Source organism: Phocoena phocoena, chromosome 16 (genome assembly GCF_963924675.1).
Source record: "Phocoena phocoena chromosome 16, mPhoPho1.1, whole genome shotgun sequence".
NCBI classification, from domain to species: Eukaryota; Metazoa; Chordata; class Mammalia; order Artiodactyla; family Phocoenidae; genus Phocoena; species Phocoena phocoena.
Window position 1 is genome coordinate 30,957,802 of NC_089234.1, and position 15,517 is coordinate 30,973,318.

At 42.7% G+C, this 15,517-nt stretch overlaps 1 protein-coding gene across 1 annotated transcript in view; it reads left to right on the forward strand.

The window, feature by feature from the left end:
- Window positions 1–9,574: 9,574 nt before the first annotated feature.
- PIK3AP1 (phosphoinositide-3-kinase adaptor protein 1) overlaps window positions 9,575–15,517 on the forward strand; it is a 56,572-nt gene continuing 50,629 nt past the window's right edge. The window contains exons 1-4 of the mRNA XM_065894221.1: window positions 9,575–9,607; window positions 12,021–12,165; window positions 14,257–14,399; window positions 14,528–14,660. Coding sequence (XP_065750293.1) covers window positions 9,575–9,607; window positions 12,021–12,165; window positions 14,257–14,399; window positions 14,528–14,660 — 454 coding nt within the window. The remainder of the gene's footprint in view (window positions 9,608–12,020; window positions 12,166–14,256; window positions 14,400–14,527; window positions 14,661–15,517) is intronic.

The following is a 15,517-nucleotide window of genomic DNA, read 5'->3' on the forward strand; positions in this document are numbered from 1 at the left end:
AGTGATTAGGAAGCTCAGGCTTCAGAACATTTTATGTCAGGCTTTGAGAAATAGTTGTTTTATGATTTCATCATCATGGCTTAGATAGGCTGGATGAGCTTCATAATAGCTGAGAAATTTCATCCTGAGTGGAAAAGCCTCCAGAAGTTTCTCCAGACCTCAGGCAACTCTCTGTACTCCTGCCCCACCTGTGTGGTGGTCAAATTTGGGTCTCAATCCGGGATGCGAATGCAGAGGGAACATGGCCCCTTTCCTTCATGGACCACGCTGCCTAGGTTGTTTCGCTATTCATTTCTGCTTTCTTCCAAGAAACCTTTGAATCTTCTTCACTCTTTCTTTCATCAGCCACACTGGAAATCCCAGATGCAAATTGATAATGTCCTCCTACTTCATATCAGCCCAGAGACACGTGTGGGCCCCTGTCTGGCTCCAGTGACCACTTCTATTTCATTCCATTTTCGGCTAGATTGGTGGAAGGCTCTTAATTCTCAGTTGAAATTTATCTCCTTAATTTCCTTCTCTGTTCACGTTCTTTTTCCTTGTAATCTAAAAGTCAGATAAAATAATTCGACATGTTTATGCTACAGGCCTTCTTCCTGCCTTCCCACCTTTGCTTTACCTTATTTAAAAAAAATCACTAATAAATGTAGCTTGACAAAATGAAAGCAGTATAGGGACTTTCTTGTGGCGCAGTGGTTGAGAATCTGCCTGCCAGTGCCAGGGACACGGGTTCGATCCCGGGTCCGGGAAGATCCCACATGCCGCGGAGCAACTAAGCCCATGTGCCACAATTACTGAGCCTGCGCTCTAGAGCCCGCGAGCCACAACTACTGAGCCCGTGCACCACAACTACTGAAGCCTGCCCGCCTAGAGCCTGTGCTCCGCAACAAGAGAAGCCTACACACCACAATGAAGACCCAATGCAGCCAAAAATGTTTTAAAAATTAATTAAAAAAAATAAATAAATAAAATGAGTGATTTAAAAAAAAACAATGAAAGCAGTATAGCATAATTCAGCTTTTCCCAAACTTCAGTCATTTGAGGATCCTCAACATGGGTTTTGGTTTATCTTTTTTAACAGCTTTTTTGAGATATAATTTATATGCCATGCAATTTACCCATATAGAGTGTACAATTCAATGGTTTTGGGGGGTATATTACATTATCAATTTTTTTTTTTTTTTGCGGTATGCGGTCCTCTCACTGTTGTGGCCTCTCCCGTTGCGGAGCACACGCTCCATTTGTGCAGGCTCAGGGGCCATGGCTCACGGGCCCAGCCGCTCCACGGCATGTGGGATCTTCCCGGACCAGGGCACGAACCCGTGTCCCCTGCATCGGCAGGCAGACTCTCAACCACTGCGCCACCAGGGAAGCCCCTACATTATCAATTTTTAAAAATTGTGACTATATATATACATATACACATATATGTATATACATATGTAACATAATATTTGCCATTTTAACCAATTTTAAGTATACAATTTGGCATTAAATACATTCACAGTGTTGTGCAACTATTACCACTGTCTGTTTCCAGACTTTTCCTTGTACTCTTAACAATATTTTCTTTAAGTCAATGCCCGTTTTTTTTATTTAAATAAATTTATTTTAAAAGGAAACTTTGCTGCTATAAGTGAAAAACCAGTATCTCTTGATAGAAACAAGGTAACTATAAAAATAAAGACAATAAAAACAAAACAGTGGTATTAAATTCTACTAGACACTCATGCCTGCAGAAGCCTGTGGGCTTAGGGCCTTGTTCCTTCCCTGATTCAGAGAGAGAGGTAAGCATGTTAAGGAGAAGTTAAAAGCATCCTCCTACCAAACTGAGCCTTTCTTCTTGATATGAGTGGGATTGAAAGAACTGAAAGGGGACTGCTTTCTTACTGTGTGGCTCAGTGTCACTGCATGTTTGCTGTACACTTTGGAATCATCTCCTGTGTACCAGTCACCTGCTTCCCAGTGTGGGAAACTATCAGAGCACACGAGAGCGTGGATTTGGGGGTTAACTTTCTATACAGCGTGCACTGTGTGACTTGGACAATTTATTTAAATTTCGGTGTCCTATTTTTCTTCATCTGTGAAATGGGCAGAATTATTCCAATCTCTTAGTTATGATAAAATAGAATCACATATATCAAGGGTTTTGCATGGCTCCTGGCCTATAGTAAATGCTCAACAATGGTAGTTGTGGTCATTTTAAAGAATAAAGATACCTGTTTATAGTACTTTCCCCAAAGCTTAGCATTACCTTACAAGAGAAGTTAGCTTGTATATTCTGGAAAACAAAACACACAAACAAAAAAACGCTTCCAGATCAGAAAACATCATTCTCTGGCCATCCTTACCCTACCCCTCCCTCAGACTACCAAAAAACAGTCCTGACTGAACACCAATGTACAGGAAAGAAGCAGTAAGCACTGTGGTCTGAAAACTTATTTGGAAAGTGAGACAGTTGTAGCTTTGGGGCAGAGGCCCCCTCGAGCACGTGGGACCCTGGCTGGTTCAGTTGGAGTTCAGTGTCTTTTGACTTAAACCCCATCCTTGGAATGTGCCTGTTGGCCGTGGTGGCAGGTCATGGCATACCTAACCAAGGCAGTATTGCTTAGAACAAGGCAGGACCACCAGGTGTTGGTGAGCAAAAGCCTATGTCATTGTCTCATGAGCTACAGTTACAACCCCAGACCAGGAATAGCAAGTGATGCTGCTTCCTGCCCTGGTCCACATCCTCAAAGGAGGCACAGACCCCTGGGGGCGAATTCCCGTTCTGCCTCTTGCTTGCTTGCTTGCTGCCTGAGCTGGGCTGGGTTTCTTCAATCCTTCAGGCACCGCATTTCCATCTATCAAATAGGAATAGGATATTGATTTCTATCTCACAGGGTTGATGTGAGAACCAAATGAGATTGACTGTTAAAGCAGTCACCACGATGTTCAATAAATGGTAACTTTTATTGTTGTCAATATTAGTAATAATCAGGAGTCTGTCACCAGCCCTCTTACCTAGTATGAGCTTGTCCATGTGGCTTGGTGTGTGTCCAAGTGCATACACATACTCAATTCATTTAAAATTCATAGTTTCTTTAGACCCAAATAATGTTAAATAACTTTTTAGACTCCCTTGTGAAGGAAAAAGAATTATGAGCCTTTAGTGGTGGTAGATTATCTTGATGTTGTTGAAATACGTATAAACATATTCAATTCCGGATGCTTATTGTTCTTTCCCAACTCCAAAAGCAAAACAAACGAACCAGATACAAATACACGCATAAAATAAATACAGGGCAAACTGACTACATTTGTTTTGTCATAGATGATGGTCATTTACTGAAGCAGCATCATGTATGTGGCGCAAAGCTCTGGTGCTCGCTGATTCTGTCCCAGGGGCTTGCTACAGCTCTCCAGTGTTATTGTGGGACTTGGATCTCCCACTGCATTTCTCTATGTGAAGCAGTGTATGGGGAAACCTTCTTGTGTTCACTTGGCACAAATGCCTCATTTACATGTCATCCTGCCCCCTGTCTTCTTTCCTCATTAGCCCCTGACAGCTTAGCATGACCTAGTTGCAAAATGATACACACACACACACACACACACACACACACACACACACACACGGGCACCACAGTCCTGTGGCTGGGCCCAGTTATAATGTGGTCATTCAGATAATCTGGAATGTCTTTTCATCCCATTTTAAAGGCATTGTCATCTAAATGAAAAGCCCAAGCACTGATTCTCATAAGACTACATCTGAGGACTTTTGGCAGATACCAGTTTTGAGAAAGATTGATTCACATCCTGCCTAGATCCCCAAAGTTTTGAAGCAGCCTCCAAAATTAAACACAATATAAAAAAGAGAAATAGGAAAGACCAAGACCTGGATGAAAATGTTAACAGTGGTTAAGAACCAAAATTGAAACTGAGCTACCTGGCAGCAAGGGCAGAAGGTGAAACACACCATGTTAGCTTGTTCTTATTGTCTAATGAGAGAAAGCAGCCAAGTTCTCTGGGGACACAAACTTCCTGCCACTGAACTCAAGGAGTGTTTGCCACAAGGGCCCTTTATAGATGAGCTGGATGCACAAAGAAAGTCTTCTTCCATAATTTCTCCAGAGTTTCTCCAGGCCTTATAAAAGCTGAGAGGATATTGTTAAATTTTAAAGCAGTAAGGATACTATTAGTGTCTTATTAAGACTTTAACTGGCGAGGATCCTTGGGGTTTTCAGTGTGCCTTCACTCAAACTTTTATTTATTTGAGTCGCAGGACAGTAAAGCTGCTGTTTATCTTCAAGGTGGGGAGGGGGCGAGAGGAATCTACACGTTTAAGTGGGAAACTTTGGAGCCATCTCACTCTTTCAGGTGGGTTTCAGTGGTACTTTTGTCTGGGTTGGTATATGCTTCAAAGGAAACTCTGCATCTGCTCAAGTGGTTGGACCCTGGCTCGGTCTGTAGTGCGCTGTGGAAGAGGCCGATGTGGCTGAAGAAACTTAAGTGATGGTGCTGGCAATCAGCGCCACCAGAATCTACCTACAGAGTGAATGGCATCCTGCCTGACTTCTTGAAATGAATTAGCTGCCAGTAGCTAATTCACTTCAGGTGACTAAATGAATAGACTTACCGGAAGGGATTGTTTATAGGACCCATCTGAACGCTGGGGAAATCTGCCAGGTGCTGTACTATTAGGACCAATCTCATCATAAATGATACCAAGCTGATGAAGTGATTAGACAAAAGATTCAGCTGTTAACTTCTTTCTTCACCCATCCCCATCATCAAAGTGCTTTCTCATTGTGGAGAATATGAAAATACATGAACAGTTGGAAGGTAGGAAAGAAGGAAGAAAAGAGGGAGGGGGGGAAGGATCATGCAGTTTATCCATACATTTTCTTCTGACCTTTTAAAATGCATTTTCCTTTATATAATTGATATACTACATTATAAGATATATAATTTTATATTCTGCTTTTTTGCTTAACATGTCATAAGCTTTTACTTAAGACTCTTTGAAAATAATATTTTTAATATTCTTTTATCAGACAGGTTGTTTTTAGTTTCTCAGCAATGCAAAGAATTATTTAGCAGACATCTTGGTTCACTATCTTTGTCTACATTTTGAACAGTTATTTTCCTCCTTAAGAGAGATTTCTAGAAGTAGAATTATGTGGCCAGATATGAACATTTTAAAGACTTGCTCTTTCTCTGTATATGGTCACATGGCTTTCCAGAAAGGGTGTACCAGTTTATAGTTTCTTCAGCAACAAATGAGAGTATCTGTCCTACCTCACCTTCAAATATTTCCTAATTAGAAAAGATGAAATAGTAATATATTATTTTTATTTGCATTTCCATGATGATTAGAGATAATGAATGATTTTTAGTTTTTCTGAATGGGAAGGTAAGTTTTATTTCTTCCTTTGTGAATTATCTACTTATCGGGCTTTGGGTATTTTTAAAGAGATTTCTATGACCTCTTCATATATTAAGGAGATCAGCCCCTTGGCATATTTATATCAAATTTTTTAACCAATTTGTGGTTTGCCATTGAATTTTTCGGTAACAGTTTTATTGAGATATAATTCACATAACAAACAGTTTACCCGTTTAAAGTATACAATTCAATGATGTTTTTGTATATTCACAGACTTGTGCAACTATCACTACAGTCAATTCTAGAATATTTTCATCACCTCAAAAAGAAACCTCACACCCTTAGCTATCATCTCCCAACCTCCCCCAGCTTCCCAAGAACCCCAGCCCTAGGCAATAACTAATCTACTTTCTGTTTCTATAGATGTGCCTATTCCAGACATATCACATATTTGGAATCATATAATATGTGGTCTTTTGTGGCTGGTTTCTTTCACTCAGCATAATGTTTTCAACGTTCATCTATGTTGTAGCATATATTGGTATTTTATTCCTTTTTATGGCTGAATAATTTGTCAATCCATTCATCAAAGAATGAACAATGGGTTGTTTCCACCTGTGGCTATTATGACTAATGCTGCCCAAGCATTACAATTTAGTTTTTAGGTTTTTATAAATTTGTTTACTAAAATTTTAAATTCATGTCATCAACTCTATTGCTTTTTGGATTGTATTTCTTCAGTTGTTTTTTTTTTTTTTTTTTTTAGTTGTTTTTAAAGTAAACAAATCTTTTCCCAAAACAATGATAAAATTTTCAACCATATTTTTATCTTTTTAATTTTTAAAATTTGTTTTCATTGTTCATTTCAATCTATAATCCATCTAAATTTTATTTTGGAGTGTATAAGAATTAAGAAGATTCTAAACAGTCTCTCTGTCCCTCCATGCCCACCCCAAATAGCTAAAGTTTTTCAGTACCATCTGCTGTCATCCTCACCAACCATTTTCTTTATTCTGTACTGATTTTTAGTGCTTTCCTTACCACATATTAAGTTTTTATGAGAATGAAACTTGATTTTGCAGTTGTCTATGGTATTTAATTGCTTGGTTTAATATTTTAATAAATTTAATATAAAAAAGACTATCCTTTATTGTTTTTTAAACTTTAGTAGGAGACACAAAACCTATATAAATGGAATTTTCCTAGATAGGAAAATTAAATGTTGTAAAGAAAAACATCATGGCAACTACAATTTAAAATTCAATGCAGCAGTGGGTGTGTGACCTGTACTTTACATTTGATTTGAAAAGTGAGAAAAATTTTCTGTGTGATTACTGTTTTAGTCAGATTTTCTACTTATTTTGAGACAATTTTGGTAACTTATATTTTTCTATAAAAGTTGTATTGAAATTAAAAAAAAAAACTCTTAGCAATGAGTTTTCACATCAGTATGTTTCTAAAATTCTTCTCCATATCTGCTGTTATCATCTCTTTCTTATTTGGCTTATTTCTATTTCTCTGTTCTTTTCTTGATTATATTTACTAGAGCTTTGACTCTTTGGCCAGCCAACTAATTGGGTCAGTAATTTGGGAGAAATGAAGAGGTTTTCTTTTTTAAAATTAATTAATTAATTTATTTATGGCTCCATTTCGTTGCTGCACGCGGGCTCTCTCTAGTTGCAGCGAGTGGGGGCTACTCTTCGTTGTGGTGCGCAGGCTTCTCATTGTGGTGGCTTCTCTTGTTGCAAAGCATGGGCTCTAGGTGCACAGGCTTCAGTAGTTGTGGCACACGGGCTCAGTAGTTGTGGCACACGGGCTTAGTTGTTCTGTGGCCTGTGGGATCTTCCTGGACCAGGGCTTGAACCTGTGTCCCCTGCATTGGTAGGCAGATTCTTAACCACTGTGCCATGAAGGAAGTCCCTGAAGAGATTTCTTTTTTTGAAGCAATAGACTGTACTGTGGGTCTATCCCACTGAGATTATACCTGTACAGTAAATTATAGTAGGTTGGTACCCACCACGCTAGCCACGCAGGATAGTGTCTAAACAATTCTAGAACGATAAGTAGTTCCAGGGTGCTTCTCACAGCTTTAAGAAACTGACTGAATGTTTTAAGTCAATGGGGTTATTTTCTCATCCAGGAAGAACCTCAGAAATGAAAAAATGACATCAAATAATACAAAATTAAAGCTTGATGTGGTGTTATATAATTATTAAGAAGAAGAATATCAATTATCCCTAATTTTTTGGCTCTTCCCTTCACAGATTCCCGTGGTGGGTGGGAGTTGCTTGGATGGCGTGTACAGCTCTGTCCATGGAGATGGTCCCTGGCCATTTTAGTAGTAACCAGTCAAGGAGAAAAGGATGTGGGGAAGGGCAGATCCAATGGAGAAAATGGCAGCCTTCCGTTAACTTGGCTTGGACCACAGAGAGGTGGGAAGACCACTGCACTTAGCCTTTTCAGGGGGATAATTAGCACTGAGTAAGTGAGGTAGGACTGAAAGGAAAGATAGAGGACATTGACGGTTCTGATGCCTAGTCATAAACAGTTCCTCCTTGAAACTCCCAGGGTTCTTTGTCCCCTCTCTTGACACTAAGATCCACCTGGATTCCTGCTGTGTGAACAAGGTTGGAGACCAAGCTGCACTCAGCCCGGCCTTCTGGAGTAGTGCATCTTGGGAGAAATCACAGACGGGACAAGCAGCAGGAGTATGTGCCTCACTGCCCATCACACTTTGGGGCCTTGTGTAGACATCTGTCAGCACACATGCCAGGCTCTAGGACAAGACCCCTGTCCAAGGCTGTGGGGCTTTTAAATTGTTTATCTGGGAAGCCTCAGCCCCTCCCCCAGCCTGAGAAGGTCCCCGGAGGCCCTTGCCTCACAGTTATAGCCCTAGGACGCGGTGGTGCTTGGTTCCCCATCCCTGCTCTGCCACCTCAGCCTTCATGGTTGTGGGAGCACAGCCCTCCCCTGGCATGACCTGGGATCTAGAGTGCAAGCTTGTGTTACAGCTTTCTGTGGGGACATATCAGTGGCCTGGTCTGCCACCCCAGCTTTCTCCCAGGAAGGATTGCGCTCCTTCCATGAGGCCAGCCTGCAGGAATCAGCCAAGTTAACCCCTACCTCTCACCAGCCCTTTTAGATTGCAGGCTCTCTGAAGGTAGGATGGATGTCTGGTTCACCTTCATGTCCTCGCAGTACCTAGTATGTTTGTCTGGCTCTGTCAGTGGTTTAGGAATGGAGAAGAGCAAGCCCAACGAAGGGACTAGATGAACCTTCCCTCTCCTTGTATCCATTCTTAACCATTTTGTTCCTCTTTGAGGAACACACACACACACATGCACACACACACAGAATCTTGCACACAGGTACCCTATCAATCAATGAGTCCTGGTTCAGAGCCCCAGCCCTAGAACGCTGCTGGTAGGTTCCACTTACCCCTGTCTCAGCATTATCTCATTCTGTGCCACACCCTATCTGCACACCCCTGCTCGCCTTCACTGAATCTGTGCACGCTCTAATCTTTCCACAGCAGAGGTGTTGGCTGTGGTACTGATTTGGAACCCGGTTATACTCTAAGATTTGTTGAAAGTGATTGCTTTTTACCCTTGCTCCAGAGAGAGTACGTTAGCTAGCCATGACCCTGAGGAATAATCGCTTCCTGGAAAGCGCAGGTTTTACTTAATGTTCAAAAGATGATCTTTAAGTGGACAGTCCATTCTTGAGCCCCCCTGAGGAGATGGGGCCTCTTTCCTCACAATCACTGAAGCCAGCCCTGCAAGACGTCCCGAGGTAAAGCTTCCAGAAGTCTGTTGTTTGCGACCAGACCTGTCAGCCTCAGACAGCAGCCCACCTCAAATGTTTTGGCTTTTCTCCACACCATCGTCCTCTTGTTTTCACCCTACCCTCATGGCCTCCATGGTGGTTGACTTTTCCCCATGAGGTCCTCTTTCATGATTTCCTGAGTCACTACCTTCAGCCTGTATTTGTTTGACGGCCGGAGCCATTTCCTATTTGGTAACGTCTGGGGTTTTAATGGGGGTGGAACATGCCCGGCACTGCTTCCTTCTCTTTCCATTCAGCCGTGTTCTCTGTGCCACAGATTCTGGCTGCGACTCAGTCACTGACACTGAGACCGAGGACGAGAAAGTCCTTCCCTACTCGGAGCAGCAGAGCCTGCCATCGAAGACTTCACCTGGGAACCTGATGGTGGTGCAGCCAGACCGCATCCGCTGTGGGGTAGGCACTGCTGGGGCTGGTGGATGGATGTTGGAGCATGGGCTTTGGGGCTTTTCAGTGGAAGTTGTAGTAAAGGGAGCGGGGTTCTTCTGTTGCACCTTACTATAATCCCAGCCTTCCTGTGGGGTTTCCCTGTGCACTAACTACCCTGGGACCCCCAGTGCCTGGGCCCTGGGCACACCTCACTCCTTTAAGTCAAAGGGAGACGAGCCCAGGAATGTATATGTCATCAATCTAAGACATTAAGTTCATGATCAAAAACTTAGAACGTGTTGAAGACCAGCAGACATGAATACAAAACACTTATATGCCAACCCTGAAGTCAGAGGCCTGGGTCTGTTCCTTCCAGCCTAGCGCTGGGCATTTTGAGAGCTTGCTTCTCCATCAGCTGGCCCCCTTTACGGCCCAAATGAATGCCTTGAAGCTCGGTGGCTGAAACTTGCTGCCCAGCATTGCTTGCAAAAGGGAGAAAATTAATGCCTGAGCATGTGACTAACGTTTTCAGGGGTAGGACCTATGTTAAGAGGTGACCTGAATGTGATGGCCAACTGATGGGCCACTGTCATGTGAATCCTACCATAGTATTGATAGTTTTTCATTATCTTTCTTTTCCTGATGAGAAATGTGTGACCTTGGTTCAGAGCACTGAAACACTTTTTTGTGGGTAGGAGCCCTGTGCTAAGTTTGCCACTGTGGGCTCCTGTAGGCAAGAGGGCATGATGGCCATGGAAATGGAAAGTCCTAGCTTCCCTGCACTTGTGAGTGGTTTTCTGCGTGGCCTGAGGCCACGAGGCATTGGGCAAGGACTCCCTCCATGAGGGCTGCAAACTGCTGCTTCGGGCTGGATTGAACTCATAGACATGTTTGCTTCCAGCTGCACAGTGTTTTAGAGTTAGGCGTGAACACCTGTTTCCAGCCTCCTTTGAATCAGAATCTGGTAATAACCAGGCCTGAGATGAGCAGCTGGGCCAAGTGACCCTTTAAATGGGGTTGTGCATCCCCAGGTCGCTGGTTCTCATCACTCCCCTTTCTTTGTACCCACTTCACTCCTTTTCCTTACCGTCCAGGCCTTCGTAGTGGGCATTTCAGTTTCCATTGCCCTCGTACTCCTTCCTGCCTGCCCCACGCCCCTTTCATCCTGAGACCACGCTGGTGGGTGCCTGTGGGGAGAGGATTTAGAACTAAAGGATGATGCCCCGCCCATGCTCCCTGGTTTTCCAGGCTTTGGCTCCTTCTCCTGTGCTGGTTGCCACTGACCCAGGATTCTCACTGTTGCCTGCTCCAGGTCCCTGGCTCCTGGGGCAGCTGGGCTGGGGTTGGGTCATGACTGTCAATAGAAGAGACACACTCGTCTTCTCTGGCTCCCCATGCTCCCTGGGAGAAGGGGCAGGTGGGAGAGGGCTAGACCTGCAGTGGGAGTCAGGTCAACCACATTCACCCTAAGCAGTCTCCGTGAGCCAGGACCACATCCCCCTCCCACCTGTTCTGGAATCGTGGCCCTTGTCACGAAGGCCTACTATAAGGGCTGGAGAGCAGAATCTTACAATGAACATTTGGGGATTAGCTGTGGCCAGAAATTTCTCTTTTTCCCCTGCTTTTTGGAGGGCCTGTTCTTTCCAGTTCAGTGTCTTAAGAGCTTAACCGCATAACCAGCCCAGTAAAACAGATAATTCCATTTAGCAGGTTTGGCCGGAGGTCTCAAAGCAATGTAAAATAGCCACTTAGGTTGCTCAGTGCCTTGGGAAAATTAATCCTCCAGTAAGTTATTTTTGTCCATCTAAGAACAGCATAAATTGCAGAACCCAAGAGGGCTTCTCTAAATCAGTACCTCTCACTCTGTAAGGTGCATGAGTCACCCAGGGGTCTTGGTAAAATGCAGACTCTGGTGTGGTCGGTCCAGGCAGGCTTGAGATTCTGCATTTCTAACAAGCTTTCAGGGATGCCAATGCTGCTGGTCCCTTGGCCTCGCTTTGAGTAGCAAGGCTGATCTAGAATAGTGCTTCTGAAACTATCTGTGGTGAAGAACTTTAAAAAATGTTTGTTGTTTTAAATTTCCAATTCTGCCATGGACCAATACTTTTATAATATACAACAAAAAAGAAATGCTATAGAAATTAAATAAAAAGACATATGAAATACAAGCCCCAGGTTTTAAAATTATTATTAGGTTTGACAGACATAAAATTACTCTATCAAATTGCTATTAAGGTTTATAAATGTTCACTCTTGGTTTTTGTGACTTGTCTTGTTGGGACCCGTGGCAAGCAGTCACTGCCTGCCACTGGACTGCAGACCCCACCCTGCTCTGGAACAGCCTCACTAGGTAGAGCTGGGGCTGCAGAAGCTGGGGAGGCCCTCTGGCTCAGCACCCTAACAGGAGGGAGAAGGGACAAAGACCAGTTTCCCGTTCCAGGCAGAAACCACTGTCTACGTCATTGTGAAATGTAAGCTGGATGAGAGGGTGACAACAGAAGCCGAATTTTCTCCTGAAGATTCTCCCTCGATAAGGGTGGAAGCCAAGCTGGAGAATGAGTACACCATCTCCATGAAAGCTCCCAGTAAGTTGCCCCATTTACCTCCAGAAATTAGGCATCATGTGAAGAGACCCCCTCTTACTTTCTTTTACTTGCCGACAACTGTCTTCATCAGCCACTGAGAAAAGTGACAGCCAAGATGTGGATTTGGTTGCCATGTTCTATTTAAAGGAAAAGGAAGTTATATAAACATATACGTGTGATTGGGGCGGGGGGAGATGGATATACTAAAATGTTTATAAAGTTCATATATTAACATTTTTTGAAATTAGAGAAAAATAGGAAAAGTAGGGAAAAAAGTCATCTGACACCCTACCACTCAGTCTTTTTTGCCTTTTTTCATAATTTTTATAAACACAGTTGTTCCAATAGTATCTATTACCTTATATTCCGTTTTTCTTTATGTAATCTTAATTTACTGTCTCTTCATCCCTTTACCCCTGTACTATTATAGGGAGTTTGTAACTTTCCATTTTATAACATATTTTTTCTATTACAAAAGTAATGTGTGCTCAATACAGCAAACTTGGAGAATACAGTAACCATGAAAGGAAGTAGATAGAAAATTACCCATATGCCCACCTGCCAAGGAAATCACTGGTTTCTGTATTTTCCCACATCTGTGTACATAACTTTATGTCTTGTAACCAACTTCTGTTACCTGGAAATACACTATGAATATTTTCCCATGTTAATAAATACTCTTTTACAAAATGATGCTTAATGGTTGCAAGGTAATCCATTGTATAGATGTACCATAATTTATAAAACCAGTCCCTTGTGTTGGATCTATATCTTAAAACCATAATGTTTAAAGCTATATAATACTCAGTTGAATAGAAGTATCATCTTTTAATTTTTCATTTCCTCATTGTTGCATATTTATGTAATTTCTGATTTCTTACTGTCTTATTTTATTTAAAAAAAATTTTTTTAACATCTTTATTGGAGTATAATTGCTTTACAATGGTGTGTGAGTTTCTGCTGTATAGCAAAGTGAATCAGCTATATGTATACATATATCCCCACATCCCCTCCCTCTTAACGTCTCCCTCCCACCCTCCCTATCCCACTCCTCTAGGTGGTCACAGAGCACCGAGCTGATCTCCCTGTGCGATGTGACTACTTCCCACTAGCTATCTGTTTTACATTTGGTAGTGTATATATGTCAGTGCCACTCTCTCTCTTCGTCGCAGCTTACCCTTCCCCTGCCCCGTGTCCTCAAGTCCATTCTCTATGTCTGGTTTTATTGTCTTATCGTTTTAAATGATGATATATTGAGCATCTTTATGCAGGCAGGGTTTTTTTCTTTTGTGTTTATGATTATATCCTTGAGATGGAATCCCTGAAACAATGGGCATTTTTAAGAGTCCTGGAAGACAGTGCTTAATTGCTTTATGAAATATTACTATTCCCGTTTATTTGCTATATTGTCGCCAATGCTAGGCATTATCACTTTGAATATTTTTGCTAATTTGATATGTTTCTAAAAAGTAGTCCATTGTTTTAATTTGCGTTCCTTTGATTTCTAGCGAGGTTAAATATTTTTCCACGTTCTCTACTTGTCGCATTTCCTCTTTTGTGAATCGAATCTTTATGGTTGGTGTATTTTTAATTTTTTCTTTCCCCCTCAAAACCCCGTCCTGTGGTGTAGAAGAGAGAGAGCACCCAAGGAGAGCACATAGTAATGACGGCAGCAGAGCAAGTGAATCAATTCTACTGGCCCAACGGCCCAGAGCTCGGCGGAGTCCCACCGCCAGGTCCCACCTCTGGCGACCACTGCCCTTTGTATAAAGTGCTTTAAATTCAACTATTCTTCCTGTCTGTTGTGACACTGGGCCTACAGTAATGAGCAAAACAGATGAAAATCTTCCGAAAGTTAAATTGCAGACCCAGTGAGGATAATTCCTCTGACTCAGAGCCCTCCCGTGTGTTAGTGTGCCCACCGCTACTTCTGCTGTTTCTCTCACTTCCCAATCCTGCAGCTCACCTCCAAGATCTTTCTTCCAGTCCCCAATTAATTTCTTCACCATTTAAGTAATCCATGAACGCTTTTCCCTGTACTCTTGTACTACAAAAAAAGAGCAGTTTTATGGTATCTTTTCTTCTGTTCAGAACTTTCATCTGGGAGTGTTTCTCTGAAGATATATTCTGGGGATTTAGTGGTGTGCGAAACCATTATCAGCTATTATACTGACATGGAGGAAATTGGGAATTTATTGTCCAATGCTGCAAATCCTGTGGAGTTCATGTGTCAGGTAAGGATGGTGAAAGGACACTGGAGTTTTCTAGACCTGTAGTTTCTGGTCATGGTTCACCAGTCTCAAATCTGCTAGATGGGAGATAGCTGAATTTAAAATCTGACCATCTTCACTTTTGTATTTAGGCCTTTAAAATCGTGCCCTACAACACAGAGACCCTTGATAAACTGCTAACAGAGTCCCTAAAGAACAACATCCCTGCAAGTGGGCTGCACCTCTTTGGAATCAACCAGCTGGAAGAAGAAGATATGATGACAAGTAAGTCAACAGTCCAACCTCAGGAAACCAGCAGTGGGTTGATTCCAGTTCGTCGGTTTCAGCGTGCAGTCAGCCCGTGCTCATGTTTTCTGCTGGGTCCTGCTTTACAGCTCATCCTCTGAGAAGCAGTCATTCTTCTCTGGCTAGCCCGGGATTCTTCCAAATTGAAAATTTGAATATGTCATCCCCTTACTAAAAAACCCTTTGTGTTTCCCACTTGTCTTCTAGATAAAGTCCAAACTCCTCAACCTTTATACAAGGCCTTCCCAAGGGGCTCCTGCTGCATTTCTGCTCTCACCTCTCTCTACTCTCTCCCTTGGCTTCTGTGCTCTGCTCTGTGGAAGGTATGAACTTCTTTTACCTAATGAAAATTCCGCCCTGCCTCTTGCCACCTCGACCCATGGGAGTGCAGTTTCTTCCTCCCCTCATCCTGCAGCACTTCCTCAGGTAGGTTCCTTCTACATGCTACAGCTCCCCTAGCATGTTGGGTTCTTGTACTCTTCAGCTGTGTCTGTCTTTTTTGCTAGTCTGTCAGCTGAATGACGACAGGGACAGTGCCTGGTGGCTCACTGTAGGCTCAAAACAAATATTTGTTTGATGAGGGAGGAGCAGTCTCATGGGCATATGTGACATGCCAGGAGCTGGGAGAAACACTTGCACGGGGATGATGCCTGGCACGCCTGGTATGGTTCTTTTGTAGACACCACTCTTCCTTCACATCTCAGCTGCACTACACAAATGGGACCCAAGCCCCTGGTTACCCAGTGCCTGCGTTCCTTCTTTCCACAGCCTCCGAGAACCATAAGGATGATGTTGTATTACCTGGGCACATTCTCTTGTTGCCTCTCTCCATTTTC